Source organism: Dysidea avara, chromosome 3 (assembly GCF_963678975.1).
Source record: "Dysidea avara chromosome 3, odDysAvar1.4, whole genome shotgun sequence".
NCBI lineage: Eukaryota > Metazoa > Porifera > Demospongiae > Dictyoceratida > Dysideidae > Dysidea > Dysidea avara.
Window position 1 is genome coordinate 6,682,098 of NC_089274.1, and position 18,460 is coordinate 6,700,557.

Genomic DNA, 18,460 nt, shown 5'->3' on the forward strand with positions numbered 1-18,460 from the left:
ATTAATGATCAAAAGTTAGACAGCCAGCATTCCATTGGTATCTCTGTGTAAATGTTGAAGCTGCATGCTAGTGTACCACAATAACCACGTTGCATGTTGGCTCCTTATAATTAGATGACCTCTTTCATGCTATTATTATAGAGACAATGAACTGTCATTCAAACATAATAAATTGCCGACCACTTAATTGTAGAGGTGGCTGTTAATAACATCTTAGATGCAGAACAGTATCTTGATCTGTACATGTGTATATACTTTTCAGCCACTAATCACCATAACAAAAATCGTATCCACTGATGATGCATTCATTATATACAAATGTTACACAATTTTCTATATACTCCTTACACTCTTTATTCATATACAACATTGTACGTGAATAAATTTATCATAATGTATTAGTTACACATACATGTTCAGTTTATACAATTCAGTTTTTACAATTCTATCATATCCTGCATGTACATGTATATTAATTTATCATTTTATCATGTGCTAAAAAACTATATACAAATAAATAAATAAATTTTCGACTATGTTTGCTTAATGTCACTATACAGTTACAAAGTTTACTCCTATACATACAAAATTCCTAACAGCATGCATGGGGGCAGGTATGGGGAAGAATACAAAATAGTAACAATACCTAATGGAAATACTGTTTAAAATCAGCTACAGTTTACGTGGCATAGCATATAGATGGCATTAGCTATTTTCCATAATGTCACATTTAAAAAATACTACATCATCCACAACAAATTCAGGGTTATCGAGTATTGATAGTGGAGCAAATTTAGGACAACCAGTTGCCACATTCATGTCTGATTTTGGACGATGAAAACTAGTACTGGTTGGGTTGGGTCTGAATGACTGTACAATATTGTTGTTGCCTTTCTGGTTCACTAATGTCATTGTCACCATATGCTGAAATGGCCATTCTAGTAAAGCATCATATTCTCCCTTCATGATGGTAAGGAAGTAAGATATGTAACGTCCCTTGCCACTACCATCACCATCTAAATACACACGTAGACACAGTCTGTAGCCAAACCTGCTGGTGTAAAATGGTGCTGAATATAAACTGACAGTCTTTCCTAGTAGAGCATCCCTTCTACGTCTGGTGATATCTGGTATCTTCCATATGTAGTGACCATCATATGAAGTAGCTTGAAGTGTTTGTAAGGTGAGAGACACTTCTTCATTATTGTGATTAATCTCGTTAACACTAGCTTGCAGGGATGTTAATAGATCCTCAACTCCAGTTAATTGGAAACTATTTTTATTTTGGTTGCTTTGTAATTCAGTAATTTGTGATGCTTCTTCTTTATGCTTATCATTAATTGTCTCTAAATGTTTATTAGCTTTATCAACTTCACTATGCAGTAGATTCTTCATGGCCTCATAGCCTTTGGATGTGACACTCTTTTGTTTCTGATGGGATTCTAATAAAAAGTGACTGACCAATGACAAGTGGTGTTGTACACTCCTCTCCAAATGTGCTTCTAATTCCAAACTACCAGCTAAAAACCGGCAACCTAAAGATGCAAACAGACATTCTTGTGTGTTGATCTTTCCTTTAGCCAAAGAGCAACCAATCTGATTGTTTGGATCTAAATGTAGGTCCGTCTGTAAAGTTATAGCACAATTAATAACTCTGACTACACAGGGTTGTAAATAGCACTGTAACATGTATAGTTGTATTCTATTAATCATTCACACATAGCTATAAGAGTAGTAATTGGTCAGGTTTATGCTATTAAGCATTATCTGTGCATGGACTGATTAAAGATTCATATACGTACTTCTAGTCAATCTGTATGCAAATATACCTGAACAGCTAATGACGTTCTCTTGTTCTGTTATTATTAAAGCTATGATGTGCATATAAGGCAATCTTTATTCTTTACTTTTTGCACAATTTAGCTATACTCAAGAAATTTTATAAGTATGTAACTTACTTCACTCCTAGAAACAGTATTGTTACATCCATTGGGGCATTTTACTGGAACACCATTACATTTTGCTCCATGCTCCTGTTACAAACATTTGTTAATATTTATCAAAATTTTATGATGATTATATATTATTACCTTCTGTTGATCATAAGGAACCTCTTCTTTACACCACTGATATGATTGCCTTCTATACTGACACTGTTGTAAATGATCATCAAGTTGTGATCTTTTGATCTCCTCACTACAACCTTCATTGGGACATGATACCGTGACTAGTTGACACTCCTCCTTTATGTGATTCTGCATAAATACAATACGACAATAACACAAAAATTTGCTTTGCAGCATGCAGCTTGTGCCACAACATAAACAACAGTGAAAATTACATATTTTACTGATTCATTGATGTGTATTATGGCATAGTACGATGTGCAGGTATGTGCATGCTCACATAGGCACTTTCCATAATCTGTATGTGCAATACTATAGGTGTTTATCACGAGATTTACTGTATTAAACTTGGGATCAAATAAATGCTGGGTCCTAACCAGGGGACACTAAGGTCAATCATAAGATTACAATGTCTTAATTTGCCTTACTACAACTAATGAAACTCGTGAATCAACAGCAGCTCCTACTAGGAGCAACAAGATTTTTCAGCTGTAGGTCCCATAAGTAGATTACAATATATAATGCCCTAGTGTTTATTCAGATATATATATGGTAGGGTAATCTATCTAGGCAATAGAATTTGAAATGATTGTTATAGGATTATTTGTAGTCTTTTTGTTTTACCAAAATTAGGGATGGAAGAAAGTATAAGGTCAGAATAAAATGGAATTTGCCAGGAGCTTGAGTGTGTAATCTTGTTATTTGTTATACCCGGCAAAGTATATATTACTAACAACAAATATTTTGCAAAAAAATAATGGATTATATTATACCATTATAGCTGGCACATTTTAGCCTAAGAAGAAATACCACTATAGTCATAGCTTTACATGGCTTTACATAATGTTTATCACATTATCAATTATAATTCTGATCATGGCAACTGTGACAACCGTACACTAACCTGATAATGATGATATTCACCAGTCCAATTATTGCAATGAGGACAAGACACCCTCAGGTAGTTAATTTCTTTAGATATTGCCTTGTCATGAAAGTACTAGAAACAAATATATTCAGCTAAATAGTACATATAGTTACACATTTGCATGCACACAATCTATTGCTTGTAACTGCACACTTATTAAGTTGTGATAATTATTCTCACGTGCTGCTAACAAAATGTACATGTTTGTAACGGCTTCACAACTTACATGTATGAATGCCACTGTGTCATGACACATTTCACAGAAGAAGGCCTGAGCACTGTACATACAAAACAAAACACATACAATCTATAGTAATTATTTTTCAACAAAATAACTAAATAATTATCCGCATTCACCAACAAGAAAATTTAATTCTAATCAACTATAGCTATGTTTTCTCAGCAAGCATTGCATCATACATAGCTATGACAAAAAATGTATACTTTACACATGTACATGCATGGTAGCTATTTAGGTTTCCCTGCTTTGCAATAAATTCACAAGTGTGATGTTCATACTGATGGTATGACTCCTGCGGTCGCTTAGTGTGGTCATCATACTTCTGCGGTCGCTTAGTGTGGTCATCATACTTCTGAAGTATGATGATCACACTAAGCGACCGCAGGAGTCATACCATCAGTATGAACATCACATTTGTGAATTAAAAGTATGATGATCACACTAAGCGACCGCAGGAGTCATACCATCAGTATGAACATCACATTTGTGAATTAAAAGTATGATGATCACACTAAGCGACCGCAGGAGTCATACCATCAGTATGAACATCACACTTGTGAATTTACAGTGTGTGTTTATGCACAGCAGTAAGGTCAGTAAACATAAAAGTTGGATGGGAAAAAAGATACAAACATCAGATTAATACAGCTTTGCAGGGAGGGAGGTTAGCCATGCATTTACATGTCAATGATTTCATACATAGTGTCTAGCTAGCTATATCTAAGCCAAGTAGCCTGTCCTATAAGCTTGTCAAATAGCTAGCTACCCAATATATATTTTAACAGATGAAATAGCACTGTAAGATCATGGTGTATGGATACACTAGCTGGCATGTCACAAGCTAAAAAAAGTGTTGTGTAATACATGCATTATACCCCCCTAGACACACATGCATGCAGTAAGTGTCTGTAACAATACTATAACTTACCTTTGTTGTTTGAGCTTCATAGCACATGGCGTACATATATGATGGCCACAGGGAAATTGGAGTGGCCCAGTGAGAAGGTAACAACATATCGCGCACTGTAATCTGTCGTCCAAAGCCGGGAGCTGAGCAAGTGTGTTTGATATCAAACTCTTTTGCATTAGCTGCTTTGACATCTTCGAATTCTCGTGAAGACTAATTATTTCGAAATCGCTGTTTGATAGCTTACAATGAGATCATCAGGTTTTATAGATGAAATCATGCTATTTATTACTATGACATCATAAGTTCAGTCATATGATGACGAACTGAAGCCATATACGTATGACCATAAAAATAACTATGGTTACTGTATATAGTTCTGGTTCAGTATCAACCATATATAGGTCTCTCTAGTGAGTGAGGATTCAGTCACGCATGCATGCACGCATATACTGTCACGGCTGACTGGCTGATATTTAATATGGTTATAGCTATAACCGTGCATTAGTTGGTATTAGCTGCATAAATAGTGTAATAATACACTCTCCATGCATGGTCATTATACATGCACTATATAGACAACAAGCAAGCATGCACACTTACCAGCAAATAGCTAATTAACATGTAGCATTATGATGCATCTTGGCCTGGAAAATCAGTGTTGATGTAGCTCAGTCATTCAAAGCCAGGCAAAGACATTCTCAAACAGTAGCTATACTGCCCAGCAGTAGAGCGACAAACCAAGCCAACAGCAAACCATGCTACAAGCGAAAAAAAGTGAACGCGGCAGTTCACGCACATGGTACATCAGTGATTTACCGATGCATATACCAGCTATTTTATAGCTATCCTTACAATGAGTCAGCAGAATTATCATGACTCGCCATGCACGATAGATCACGTGTCACCGATGATGTAATAATCTTGTATCACTCCAGTATCCCAGAAATACTGAAAAAAAAACTCCAGTAGACCTGGCACAAAATAACAACATGCGGGTTTTCCGTCATCAAAGTTCCTATGGGGATAAAAACGCTATATGGTGTTTGTCAGTACACTGATCATCGTAGAAGTGCATCTAGATATAACTAAAGTGAGTTTTGTGTCGTTTTGTATTGTAAGTGCTCTAAACTCTCTTGCCCTGTAAATTTTAATCATTTATGTAGCTAAGTTTGTGTTTTTGTATGTTGTCTACATGTACTGTATATAATAGTTAAGTAACTAACTAGTATAAGTAATTAGTTTGGGCAGTTGGAACATGTTGCCATCTGACCCTCAACATCACTACACTATTTTTGTACAATCACTTTCCTTTTGTAATCTTACATCTGGAGTTAATAAATAAAATAATCTTTTTGGCCTTGTAATGTATGCATATTAAATGCACCTATCATTTATAACCCCCAGTATCCCCATGCATGCAGTACGGGCTAAGTAGGAGGATTGTAGGGAGATTTACGAACAAAAGCTTCACAACACACGCGCCTGTAAATGAATGCAGGCTCTTGTGCAGGCCACAGCCCACATTCACATGCTTATACACATGAGGTGAATCGCTGATTGCGGTGGGGATCTAGTGGGGGATCGGTACATAAATATATAGTTAGTAGAGGGTAGTTATCCTCAGTTATCCGAGGCTCAGCAGGCAGTTACCTTTTTTTTGGTCTTCACCAACAGTCTAGCTTTACTCCTCATCAGAAACCAGTCACCAAAAACCCTGGAGCCACCTATGCATCCCATGTAAAAATGCTAGCCAAATAAGCTGTAAGAATTAAATACTCAAACCACTAATTACTAATTTTGCATTAGCTATGTACATGGCAGCTTAGATGCAATACAGTCTATAATGTTTTGTGTTTCAGACACAGGGTCAGATTTAGACAGGGGTTAATCTAGGCAGAGGATGCATGACACTGACACTCACATGAGCCCCGTAGCATTTGTATGGAGCAATTAACTTTAGGAAGATTTCATTGAAAACTACTGTAGGTACCAATCAAAAGCTTTTCTTATGTCTAATGGTGTGGTAAACCCCGTGTGCTGAGGGAGATTGAAGAAGTCATCATGTGATGAAGAGCTTACCGCACAAAACAAAGGGCAAACTGCAACAATGGAAGAGAATAGCACTGGAAATTGTATATAAGATGTCTCCGCATCCCCATGCTAAGCATTGATTCATGATCAGAAGTCAAACTTTTAATATGTAATCTTTTTGATAGTGCTTAATGTGTGCTGTACTTCCTCTCGGATCTAGGATTTCAGAAGAAAGAGGCCAACAGAGGCATTTATATTGTGCAGGTATTAAGAAAAATTAGGAATTTTAAGTGTGATTAGGGATAATAGAAAAAAGTAGGAAAACAAGGGAGGTTGCAGATATACTAATTGTTTTCCTACTATGATCCTTAATTGAACTTAAAATTCCTAATTTTTCCTTATACTTACGTGTTTACTTTTTTTGTAACATCATTATAACTGGTGAAACCACGCATACCACATCAAAAGAAAGGATGGCACCAGATTTGATGTTTTCATCTGAACGTGTGCCCCAGCTATCAATTACTGACTCAAAAGTAAAGTAGCCATTTCAGTTATGTTCAGCCTGTACAGAGCACTACAAATGAAGAACAATAGGAGAAGCTCCTCTGCAATCAATCCAGTCACCACGCAAGATTCATATGCCTCAACTATTAATTACTGAAGTGACCAGTACTCTTTGCTATTAGCTATGTATTTTCAGCCCGTTTCACAGCATTACAAACAAAGAAGAGTAGAAGAATCGCCTCTGCAATCAATCCAGTCACCCTGGATATTTTTTTCAGGAAAAAGAATCATCCAGTAATAATGCTTGTTTGAAGAAAAACATAAACAAATGCTACAATTAGAATCTACAAAACAAACTTTAACTGCAACAAAGAAGTACATTGACAGGGAAAAGGGAACAACAACCACAACTACGGGGAAAAGGGAAAGTCATGACTACCACCTTGCAGAGCCCAATACCTTAAAATTATTCGAGCATTATTCATCCATAAACATACAGAAAGTTGTTGAAGTAAATTTCTTCTGGCCACTTTAGGTGCATGAAATACCACTATGGGTGGTGGTACAATCAGCAATAGAATGAAGAACTAAAGGTGTCCATATTCCAAAACTTTCCACAACTAGTAGAATGAAATAACCTCCCGCCTTCTCCACAATAGTGAGATGCTTTGCATCCTTAGCCACCTCTCTAGCTGCAGCAACCACTCCAGCACAGAAAGCGGAGGAAGAAATATGAACAGGCTGAGTAGTGCTGTGGACAGAGACATCAAAATAGGCAGAATGACCAAGTTGATAATCCGGAAGCTACCGTGCTATTGTGAATCAACACCTCTCCCTAGCCATTGCCAAAAGGCACCTGTCAGGCTGAAGCAACATCAAACAGTGAAAATATCAAGCTTGTATGGATTGCCACTGTGCTTGGGAAAAGCAGCCAGCAAAAGCAGACCACTCAAGTCTAGCTGATTTTAATAATGAAATTCGATAGTTTATTCACATATATAGCTTTGTGTTCTTGGTGAAAATCAAATCTGCTGTCATGCTCGATAAGTCTGGCCAGTCACATATAGCAACATATACAGTAGAGGTCTTATTATTGTTTACTGTGCAAAACCTCTTGCAAAGAGTACGTACAAGCACAGACAATGAATCAACAAAATTAATTATGTGATTAATTGATGTTCAGCTAGCCTTGCTTTAAATTGGTCTAAACTTGAACAGGTGATGAGGTCATTGGGTAAATTGTTCCAGATCTTTATACTTGATGGAAAGAATGAGTCATGAGTTTGCACTTGTGTTTGGCTGTAACAGCCTCATTTGGTGGCCTCGTAAACAGTAGTTAGATGGAGCTGGTATGAGTATGGTCTTGCACAGTAATAAAAAATAATAATAATATAATCATACGGTACGATAGTAGGGACCACAAAGGTTTAGGCATGGCCCATGAAAAAACATCACCCAAAAACCAGTCTCACCTTTCCCTGACAACGATGAAGCAGTATTGGTTAGGTAAACCCAACTCTTCAGATCGACCTGAAACCCTGTTTTGAATTTTTTTTTTTTAAATTATTAAACGGATATTTCTAGTGACTGACTAACTGACTAAGTAACTGACTGACTAACTAACTGACTAATGTCTTCAGACAAGCATAACTCATAAGGATACAGGCTTGATTTTTCACTGTTCGACGTCACACATGCCTATTGGCATACCACAGTACATAAAATGCATTCTTAATGGACTTACCAGTGTACTCCTTTGTGTCCCATTCATCTTCACTGATAGTGAAAGGTCACAGTGTCATAGTGGCTACTTTGATTGCAGAGATGGTTTTCAATTAGTTCTTGATTTGTAATGGTTGAACATAGCTGATAATGAAGTGTAATGGAAACTTCACTGTTCAGACAATAATTGATCAAACAAGTACACAAAAAATTTGGAATTTTCTGTTATAGTAGGGACCATAGCACATCAATAAAAGTACCGAAACAAGCTGGAATAGTGTATGATATTATATCACAGTAAAACAATAAGAAGTGTTATATCCCTACTGTGCTCAAGATACCATAATGGAAATGCACAGTAGGGATATAACACTTCTTATTGTTTAATATCGTGCACTACTCCAGCTTGTTTCAGTATTTTTTATCAATGTGCTATGGTCCCTACTCTAGTTGAAATTCTTTTGTGTACTTGTATAGTATGTATAGGGCTATAGTATTTGAACTCCACTAGGTTATTATATCCACTTTATCAATTCTGTGTAATTACACTTCTTAAGACAGTTTAGGCTGTACCTCTGCTACAGTATATCAGGTAAAGTGTGAAGATGTGTATCATTACTTCACTGCCATGTGATCACTTATAATTGATATATTACAATTGTGAAATGATGATCTCATTGTTACATAAATTATGCCTGGGTTAAAAGGTAAGTTGCTGATATTTACGTAACTATAATAGACAGGGAAGAAACTAAATATGCATAGCTACAAAATTATAACATATACAGTCTGTACAAAGTAAGAACCATTCATCCTATTTTTATGTCATATTTAACGAATGTCACACTTGAAGAATGCCACATCATCAACAACAAATTCAGGATTATCCAGTACTGATATTGGAGCAAATTTAGGACAACCAGTTGCCACATTCATGTCTGATTTTGGGCGATGAAAACTAGTACTGGTTGGGTTGGGTCTGAATGACTGTACAATATTGTTGTTGCCTTTCTGGTTCACTAAGGTCATTGTCACCATATGCTGAAATGGCCATTCTAGTAAAGCATCATATTCTCCCTTCATGATGGTAAGGAAGTAAGATATGTAACGTCCCTTGCCACTACCATCACCATCTAAATACACACGTAGACATAGTCTGTACCCAAACCTGCTGGTGTAAAATGGTGCTGAATATAAACTGACAGTCTTTCCTAGTAGAGCATCCCTCCTACGTCTGGTTATATCTGGTATCTTCCATATATAGTGACCATCATATGAAGTAGCTTGAAGTGTTTGTAAGGTGAGAGACACTTCCTCATAAGTATGGTTGATCTCAATAATACTAGCTTGTAAGGATGTTAAAAGATCCTCAACTCCAGTTAATCGGAAACCAATGTTATTCTGCTTGCCCTGAAATTCAGTGATTTGTAAAGCCAATTCTCTGTCCTTGTCATTAAATGTCTCTAACTGCTTATTAGCCTTCTCCACCTCATTATACAACAGTTGCTTTATTTCTTCATAATCTTTGCCAGTGATTCTGCCACTAGTTTGTTTCTTTTGATGGAAATCATACAAATACTGGCCCACCATCAACAGATGATGTTTCACATATTTCTTCAAGTGCGTTTCCAATTGCATGCCACTTGCTTCAAACTGACAGCCCACAAAAGCAAAAATACATTTTTGTTTGCTGACCAGTGGACAACCACGTTCATTGTTAGGATCCAAATGGAGATCCATCTGAAATTAAAAGCAATGCATTAGAACATAGCTATATATATATAGTACACCTTAGTACACCATATGAATACTGACTATAACCCAGCTTCTATGCAGCTACGTATATTTGATTACCTTTGATAATGCACTCCAGAAATTCATCTCATTGACAAGTACCTTGATGTGGATGAACTTCACTATAAGCCTGTATGACTGACTTTTATTTTAGGAGAATGGGTCCAGCAGAACAAAGATTTGCTGTAACTGTTCAATGATAGACATGACTACTAGCATACTGAACTTGATATTTTGTAGTCTAATACTTTATGGCTTAATGTGCTGAGAGCTACTTGTAGCAGTACATGAGAAAACAAACTTAATATATAGCAAGAAACACTGTGCATAATACTATATACAGGCAATAGATCTAGATCCAGGACTACAATGACTTTTAACAAGTTCAACTATAAAGTTTTGAAACTTTAAAATTCAATTATGTATGTCCAGTAGTCAAACCCAGTGCTTATCCCCAGCAGTTCAGTCCACAATTTAGTAACATCCTCCAATATGTTGTATCAAGAGATAATGCTCTTTACATCAGCACAGAAAGCAGGTCAGGTTACCCGGGTCATGCAGGTCACGGTCTGACCCGCTTTGTTGACTGACCCTGATTGTATCACAGAATTAATCAGTTTTGTAATGTGGAACTTGTCATAGTCAAGAGCTACTGTAGCTCTGAGCCATGCCCACTGTCTGTAGGCATAGATGGAGCCACACCATTTATCAGCATGTGTATTGGTATGTACAAATCCATGTATGTTAAACCACACCCACTAATTGATTACAATTATTATTCTCCCTTTCCATGTATACCAAAATCCCAGCTCCTACAGACTATTTTACTCTTTATCTTCTATCCTTTCTACCTCTCATATATTGTAGTTAGCTAATTGAAATTTTATAAGTATGGCTACCAGTGCTAGACCTCCAGCCTTGTTTTTGTTTGTGAGCCATGCCCAAGAATGTATGATACTGTTTGTGCATAAATGGAGCCACACAAATTTATCAGTGTTGAAGCTTGTACGTATGCATAAAGCCACATCCACTTATAAGAGACGTATTTTGCTGTCTGCAAACTTACGTGAAAATACCCACTGACTGATCAAACTAGCTACCCGTTTACTTAACTTGTGGAGCACCCAAAATGTAGCTCTTGCCACATGCTTCAGTTTTAATTAATTCAAGTCACATCTGAGGATTGCTATCTGAGTCATTAGGTCATCCAGGTCACCAGTAGTAACTTGGTTTCAATGCTGCTTTACACACAATACAACTATTCAAAAAAACGAAGAGACGTACTCTGATGCTAGAATTTATGTGCACTTAAATTATATATATTATAACATTTACATCATTCTGTTAGAAACTGTAAATTTTTAACCTATCACCAAATATTACCTCTGGGTTTGAACAGAAATTCTATACTGTACCTTCAACAGGAGATGATTTGATTAGCTCCATTTATTGATATGATTAGATAGGCCATAAGTAGTGTTCTAATTATAACAAAAGCCCATTTTAAACTGTATAGCATGCACAGAAGCTAGGTTCACTCTTTACTTCACCTGCACAATACAGCTGATCTCAACTATACAGTACAACTCACTTCTCTCCTAGGAACAGAACTATTGCATCCACTGGGACATTTGATTGGAATACCAGTACACTTTCCTTCATGTTCCTGTAACAAAAAAAGTTCATAATATCCATCATAGTGTGGTAAATATATAAATACCTTCTGTTGATCATAACGGACCTCTTCCTTGCACCAATAACATGATTGTTTTCTATACTGACACTGTTGTAAGTGATTATCAAGTCGTGATCTTGTGATCTCCTCATGACAACTTTCATTGGGACATGGAAACTTTACCAGTTGACATTCCTCCTTTATATGATCCTGTATCAAAAGTTTAAAACATCTAACCTAGCGTTCAGGTGTGGTATACCATAATTATTATATATTATGTGCATCATGACAGTCAAATGTTTTCTATGGAAATTAGCTGCTCCTTTTGTTGTGTATACACATTATGCATATGCCAAATCTCTATTATCATTCCGTCTGTTTCCTTATAATAGTATGATGCATGTAAAGGTTTCTGTATATGTCAATATGAGACATTCTTCTGCACCGTAAAACACAAAGTTATTACGGATAACCCAAAAGCTTTTTGCTGTGGTAGCCTCGCTATGCTCGGGAGCTGTAAGATCTAAGGTATGTATTCAAAAGTCTAGATCACTACCTTTACAGCTTCTTGAAACATAGATATTGTGACATCACTAAAGTCAAATGTATACCACCAGAGGAGGTTGGAAGTGCTTCAAGCACTACTTAAAATATTACGTTAATTGCATATTTTGGCTTGAAATTTCACGTGAGCCTCAAGTCACAATACAAAAACTAGCAAATGGGGAAATATCAAGATTGTACTTCATAAGGAATAAGAAAATGTGCTTTGTTTTGTAAACTCCCCTAGATTTCGAGGCGAAAATGATTTAATTATTTGATGTCCTCCTCTGGTTTACCATTGTTAGTGGAAACAAGCTCATTACACTTCCAACCTTTACTATTGATATAACACTCATAGTGCTATGGGAAAATAATTACCATAATTATATTTTGTTGTATCACCCCAGAGACAGGGATCTATTGAGATGGAGACAAGGGGTCAACAGGATTTAGATACTGAGCAGCCAATTAAACTTGAGAGTATTTTTATTGTATATTCTCAAAATAAAGATTCTGATTCCCTGCATATACAGGCTCCTTTCCTGCAAATCCTTATATGGTAGGATAGCGCTTACTGATGATAAAAATGTAATCATCAGTAAGGTTGTATAGTTCTCACAATTCAGGACAACAATATTTAGTCTAATTGATCCAGTGGCGATTCTAGACCTGACCTACAGGGGGGGCCCAGTAGGGAACAACATAACTATTGTTGTTTGGCTATAGTATAAAGTAGAATTTTCAGGGGGGTCTGGGGGTGCAACCCCCAGAAGCTGCAGGATTTTTGCAATTTAAAGGCTTGAAAACAGCCTAAAATTTGTTCTAAAAACATGAACAATGCTAAAAATAACAATGCCACTCTATACAGCAACTTTCCCCCAAGATTTTTTAAAAGTTATTTTTTAACAGGGGGGGCCTTGGCCCCCCCTGGCCCCCCCTTAGAATCGCCTATGAATTGATCTATGCATGCATTGACACCAATTACAATAGCATGGCATATGACAGTGACAATCATGTATACCTGATAATGATGATATTTACCAGTCCAATTACTACAGTAAGGACAGGAAATCATCAGATTATCTATCTCTTTGGATATTGCCTTGTCACAATAGCACTACAATGAGAAAATAAAAGAGTAATATATCAGTATCATTTAGAGCTTGAATCAATGGGCAATGTATACATTAGTGCATGCATAATCATTCATTATACTTTGCAACCATGCAAAAAAATCACAGAATTGTGGACATGCAAAGAATAAACATGTACACATGACAAAGTTGACATTTACAATCAAATTGACTTACATCTATCAAAGCTACTGTTTCCTTGCATATTTCACAGAAGAATATCTGGACACTGTATATAATATAAACTATTACCTGCTTGCACAAAATGTTTACACAAATTGTAACATATATACCAGTGTTGAAACCGGGTCACTACTGCTGACCCGGATGACCCACTGACCCGGATTAATTAAAGCCGAGGCGTGCGATAAGAGCTATGTTTCGGCTAGTCTCGAGTGAGCGAGACTACGTTTTGAGCGTTCGATTCATGTCGAGTAAACGAGTAGTTATGTGATAACTAAGCTGGTGAGTTTATAATTTAAAATCAGTCAGTGGGTTTTGGTTCCACGTAGCTACTGCGAGTTTACAGACAGCAATTGGGTGTGGCTTCGTGCATACCCAGTTTTACAATTTCCCAATATATTGAAGTGGGTATGGTTCACAAAAGCACTTATCCTGCTGCAAGACTTGACTATACACAACTCTTACAATAATCGATTAGTGGGCGTGGCTCCATGTAAGCTTGCAGACAGCCAACGGACACAGTTTCATGCTATGTACTGTACTTACTAATAAATGGGCATGTCTGAGCGTATGTTTGTAATGGCGTGGCTCACGAAAGAGCTATGCGATAGCGTTTATAAGTTTCCACATCGTCAAACGAACAATTTCGTTTCTCACATGATCCAATCCGGGTCAGACCCGGATAATTTGTAAACCGGGTCGGACCTGGATGACCCAGAGAAAATGTGACCCGGTTGGCCCGGATGACAACACTGATATATACATCAATTCTATAATGATGTCACATATATTAAATCATCCAAGAATAGGAAATATACTATCAGAACAACCAGATATACATGTTTTGAAAATTGCCATGCACGATTGTTTTAGCAACCATAGCACTAACAGATCCACATGAAACACATCTATCAAAACACACATTTATGTGAATGTCAAACAAGTGCAAACTCCTATATCTGAGGTGGTACAGTCCCTTAAACTTTTTGGTATATTATATGACTAAACGAAACTAGAGGTTGATAAGCAATTATATAATTATGTGAATGGTTTCAGCCAATTGTAGTTTCAATGACAAGCCAAAATGCCAGTCTATATGTGAATGCACCATCTCATGTCAAAAATGTAATTGAGAGCCATCAAGCAAATCAAAGCAAATTTTTAAAATGCAGTGTACCACATGCATGACCTTCAACAAGAAAGCATAAACAAAAGATAGAATCCAATTTCCACTCATTGTACTACTTCACAAGTTCAAAAAGAAAAAGCGGAAATTGACAATTACTATCTCTATGTACCTGTTGTAATAGGTGTTACTGCATAACTTTCCTTTACATGCCGATGCACCACAGCAAAAGATCAGCTGTATTTCCATTGTTATAAAATGCAAATTTACAGACCTTATTCCTCCAAATCTCTACAGCAACCTACACTATAAAACGAAGCTCTTTCATTGTTCTTTCTAATGCTACCCAAATCATTTTGATAACGCTGCTATGGCAAACAGAAATTGGTCGTTGATAATAACATATTACACCAGCTATAGCTATATACAATTGTCTATTGAGTAATTTGTTAACTGCTATTGGAAAAAGCATAATTTTGTAGACATATCTATTCATCTCGCTATTCATACAGGTAATTGCTCTGTTTAGGTATCAATCAATTCGCTAATGTGTCATGAATAATAATCTTCCCAAACTAATTGGTAAACACAAAGCTCAAATGCAAAGCCATATAAATGCCATGAAACTAACATATGGGTACCCTGACAAATTTTGTGATATGCAAACAATATCTAAACTAGCAACAAACATCAACATGTAGGTATTTATTATAGCTACTTAACTATATAGCTAGCAAGTTACAAGTTCAAATTTTTAAGCATATGGTTGTTGGCAGTGTGCAAACTGTGCATGGATTAACTATCTAGCTACATTCAATTGAAGCTTGTTGTATAGCTGCTCATATTGATACGTATCGTAGGCTATCAATACAATTATTCCGTTGATCAACTTACCCTTGTTGTTTGAGCCTCCTAGCACATGGGGTGCATATCCGATGGCCGCAAGGAAACTGGAGGGGTCCACTAAGAAGGTAGTGACACACTGAACATTGAAATCTCTCCTCTGATGTTGGCAGTGAACTGATTATCGATACCATAGTCCTCGGTCTGTTCTATTTTTGTGGCTAACTCAGTAAAAAATCTGCAACAGTGCAACTGCTATGTAGCTGTGAAACTAGTTCAGCCTGGTTCAGTAACTTCTTGATCTTTTCTACATAATCAGTACAAGAACACACGTGCTTTTATACCGGCTCAATTATTACTCAATGTTTTATTATAGAGCGGCTAAGAATAGACCATTAGCCTAAAAGGAATAGAACAGGTGCCGGAAGCGGGGGGTATGTTCGAGAACGCCGTGACCAGTGACCCGCTAAGGTATGTCACATGATCTATACTTTGCTGTATTTAGAACTAACTTATTAAACTATACGAAACTATAGTAGTTCTGAGTAGTTCACCTTTTATCTTCACGTAATCTAGATAGCTCAGCCGTCACGTACCACCATTTCTAGTCGTCTCACCGTCCTCAGTCAGTAGCGGGGTAGCTAGCATGACTGAGAAAATTCAGCACCGCGGTGCTACAAAATCAAGTTGATACCCCACAATTTACAGCAAATCTATCTTACCAAGAACGCATCCAGAATCTAAATATTTACTCACTATACTGTAGATGAGAGCGCGTGGAGACCTGATTGAGACTATTTAACTGGCTTGAGATTTTAAAGCAACACACCTATATAGGCCCGGCTCAGCTCAGTGTCACCAATCAATTTAACAAGAAGCTTTCTAAACCCACTCCTTAAAGTTTTTTACTGGGTGTAGCTATATCCTATTATTAATGAAGTTGCTGTAACAAATCGAATATTAAGTAATTTTATAACAAAGTTACTAATCTCATTACTAATCCATTGAGTAATACATAGCAACAATGAAGTAACTAAGCCCACCTCGAATTAATGAATGAAGCTTATTGATCAGTTACTTTCACTTCAATACAATTATAATCAAGATTTACACATTGTCCAACAATGCTATCATGTCACATGATAAGGAGGTAGTTGCACACGTGACAGCTTAAGGCTGTGGACACAAAGTAAAATAATATGTAATATTATTATAGTTACTTTATTTTATGGGTAATATGTAACTGTAACTAAATAGTTTTACAATGAAACCTGTGTATTAAGGACACCTTGGGACTAACCAAACTGCCCTGATTATCAAGATGTCCTGCTTTTCAGATCAGTTTACATGCTAAGGGATACTTCGGGACCATTGCCAAGTGTCCAGATTACACAGGTGTCCTCATTTTCAAGTGTCCTGATTAACAGGTTTCACTGTAGTTGCAAGTAATATGTATCAGTTACTTTTAAAAAGTAATTGCCCCAACACTGTGAAAATCCCATCATGGGAATCACACATACACATGATGAGGATTGTAGCATTCTCAAATGGGAATTACAGCATCTCCATGGTAATTCCCATACAGGAATAATGAATTTTTCTGTGGGAGTCGCCCCATTTTTGAAAATCCTCTTTGAAATTTGATTCACGCTTCTCAATGTAAGCTTAGAAGCTTATAAGCTTCAACAGTACAACGGAAACACTACCCAATTTGCTAGCACTAAAGTAAGACTTTCAAAATAAAATTTTTGAAGGAGTAAGATAACAGGTCTACTAATTATAGGAATTGTGTTCAGTACTCTCAGCAGTTAACACACCACTGCACAACACTACCAGCTATTAACCAGCTTAAGTCTACTAGTATAGCTGCAGCCGTAGGGGTCAGGGAATTATGCCTGCATAATTTTGAGTATAATGATGGGATAAAAGAATAGGAAATTATTCTGGCATTGTGAAATGATTTAAGAGTAAGTTGAGAGTGAGATACTCTAATAGAGCAGTCACCTACTCTAATAGAACAGTCAGCGGAATACTCTTTACCAGGGGCGGATCCAGAGTTTCGAAAGAGGGGGGGCACCTTTCTGAAAAACAGTTGAAGACCAAAAAAACTTGCTGAAAACCAGTTGAAGACCAAAAAAAAAAAAAAAAAAAGGTCACAACAATAATAGCTAGTTATCCTTACCAACTATATCACGTCTGTTATGTAAAATAAAATCCTATTTGTAGCTTCATAGGTAAGCTACACTGCCTCATGAACATTGTGACTGCTTTATTAGAGTAATTGACTGCTCTATTAGAGTATCTCGATCTTGTATGCAATTTCTTGAAGGGGGGGGGGGGGGGGGGGGGGCATTTGCCCCAAATGCCCCATCCTGGATCCGCCACTGTTTACTGTATTGCAACAGTGACTAAGCATCTTAGCAGCTAAAAGCTATCTTTCCTCTCTAATAGAACAACATAATTATTGTACCAATTTACTGCTAAACATTGTAAATTGCACAAGTTGAACATTTTTTATGAATAATTTTGAGAATGAGTACATTTTGGGAATAATAAGAGCATAATGATAACTTTTTTGGAGAAATTCGGATAGAATAATGATTAAAAATTGGATCATAATTCCCTGAGGCATGTAGATGACCTAGCTTCCTTGGTTCACTGCCTTTTCTTTCTATGACCTCAGGATATGTTGTCCCAG

General features: G+C 36.7%; 2 protein-coding genes across 4 annotated transcripts; both read right to left on the bottom strand.

Annotated features, from left to right (window-relative positions):
• Positions 1-241: 241 nt before the first annotated feature.
• LOC136249118 (TNF receptor-associated factor 3-like) lies at positions 242-5,017 on the bottom strand. 2 transcript variants are annotated; one of them, XM_066041054.1, is made up of 6 exons: positions 4,806-5,017; positions 3,281-3,332; positions 3,031-3,126; positions 2,091-2,255; positions 1,959-2,033; positions 242-1,626 (listed from the first exon to the last, which is right to left on the bottom strand). In XM_066041054.1, exons 2-6 carry the CDS (start codon positions 3,308-3,310, stop codon positions 706-708), a joined length of 1,287 nt encoding a protein of 428 aa, XP_065897126.1. In that variant the 5' UTR covers positions 3,311-3,332; positions 4,806-5,017; the 3' UTR covers positions 242-705. The 2 variants fall into 2 exon arrangements, with proteins under 2 accessions (XP_065897126.1, XP_065897125.1); XM_066041053.1 differs by lacking the exon at positions 4,806-5,017 and adding an exon at positions 4,224-4,785.
• Positions 5,018-8,991: 3,974 nt separating this feature from the next.
• LOC136249102 (TNF receptor-associated factor 5-like) lies at positions 8,992-16,557 on the bottom strand. 2 transcript variants are annotated; one of them, XM_066041029.1, is made up of 7 exons: positions 16,317-16,557; positions 15,814-16,069; positions 13,788-13,839; positions 13,499-13,594; positions 11,980-12,144; positions 11,851-11,925; positions 8,992-10,205 (listed from the first exon to the last, which is right to left on the bottom strand). In XM_066041029.1, the coding sequence occupies exons 2-7, from the start codon at positions 15,954-15,956 to the stop codon at positions 9,297-9,299; spliced, it is 1,440 nt and encodes a 479-aa protein (XP_065897101.1). In that variant the 5' UTR covers positions 15,957-16,069; positions 16,317-16,557; the 3' UTR covers positions 8,992-9,296. The 2 variants fall into 2 exon arrangements, with proteins under 2 accessions (XP_065897101.1, XP_065897102.1); XM_066041030.1 differs by lacking the exon at positions 16,317-16,557 and having other exon boundaries at positions 15,814-16,191.
• Between the last annotated feature and the right edge of the window lie 1,903 nt (positions 16,558-18,460).

What these genes read in the sequence shown, in the direction of transcription:
- LOC136249102 (XM_066041029.1), bottom strand. Translation starts at nt 15,956, where the DNA reads ATGGTATCGATAATCAGTTCACTGCCAACATCAGAGGAGAGATTTCAA. An exon ending in AGGAGGCTCAAACAACAAGG is followed by an intron (nt 13,840 to 15,813) that starts GTAAGTTGATCA and finishes TATTATATACAG; the next exon opens with TGTCCAGATATTCTTCTGTG. An exon ending in AAACAGTAGCTTTGATAGAT is followed by an intron (nt 13,595 to 13,787) that starts GTAAGTCAATTT and finishes TTCTCATTGTAG; the next exon opens with TGCTATTGTGACAAGGCAAT.
- LOC136249118 (XM_066041053.1), bottom strand. Translation starts at nt 4,396, where the DNA reads ATGTCAAAGCAGCTAATGCAAAAGAGTTTGATATCAAACACACTTGCT. An exon ending in ATGAAGCTCAAACAACAAAG is followed by an intron (nt 3,333 to 4,223) that starts GTAAGTTATAGT and finishes TTGTATGTACAG; the next exon opens with TGCTCAGGCCTTCTTCTGTG. An exon ending in ATACTGTTTCTAGGAGTGAA is followed by an intron (nt 1,627 to 1,958) that starts GTAAGTTACATA and finishes ATAACTTTACAG; the next exon opens with ACGGACCTACATTTAGATCC.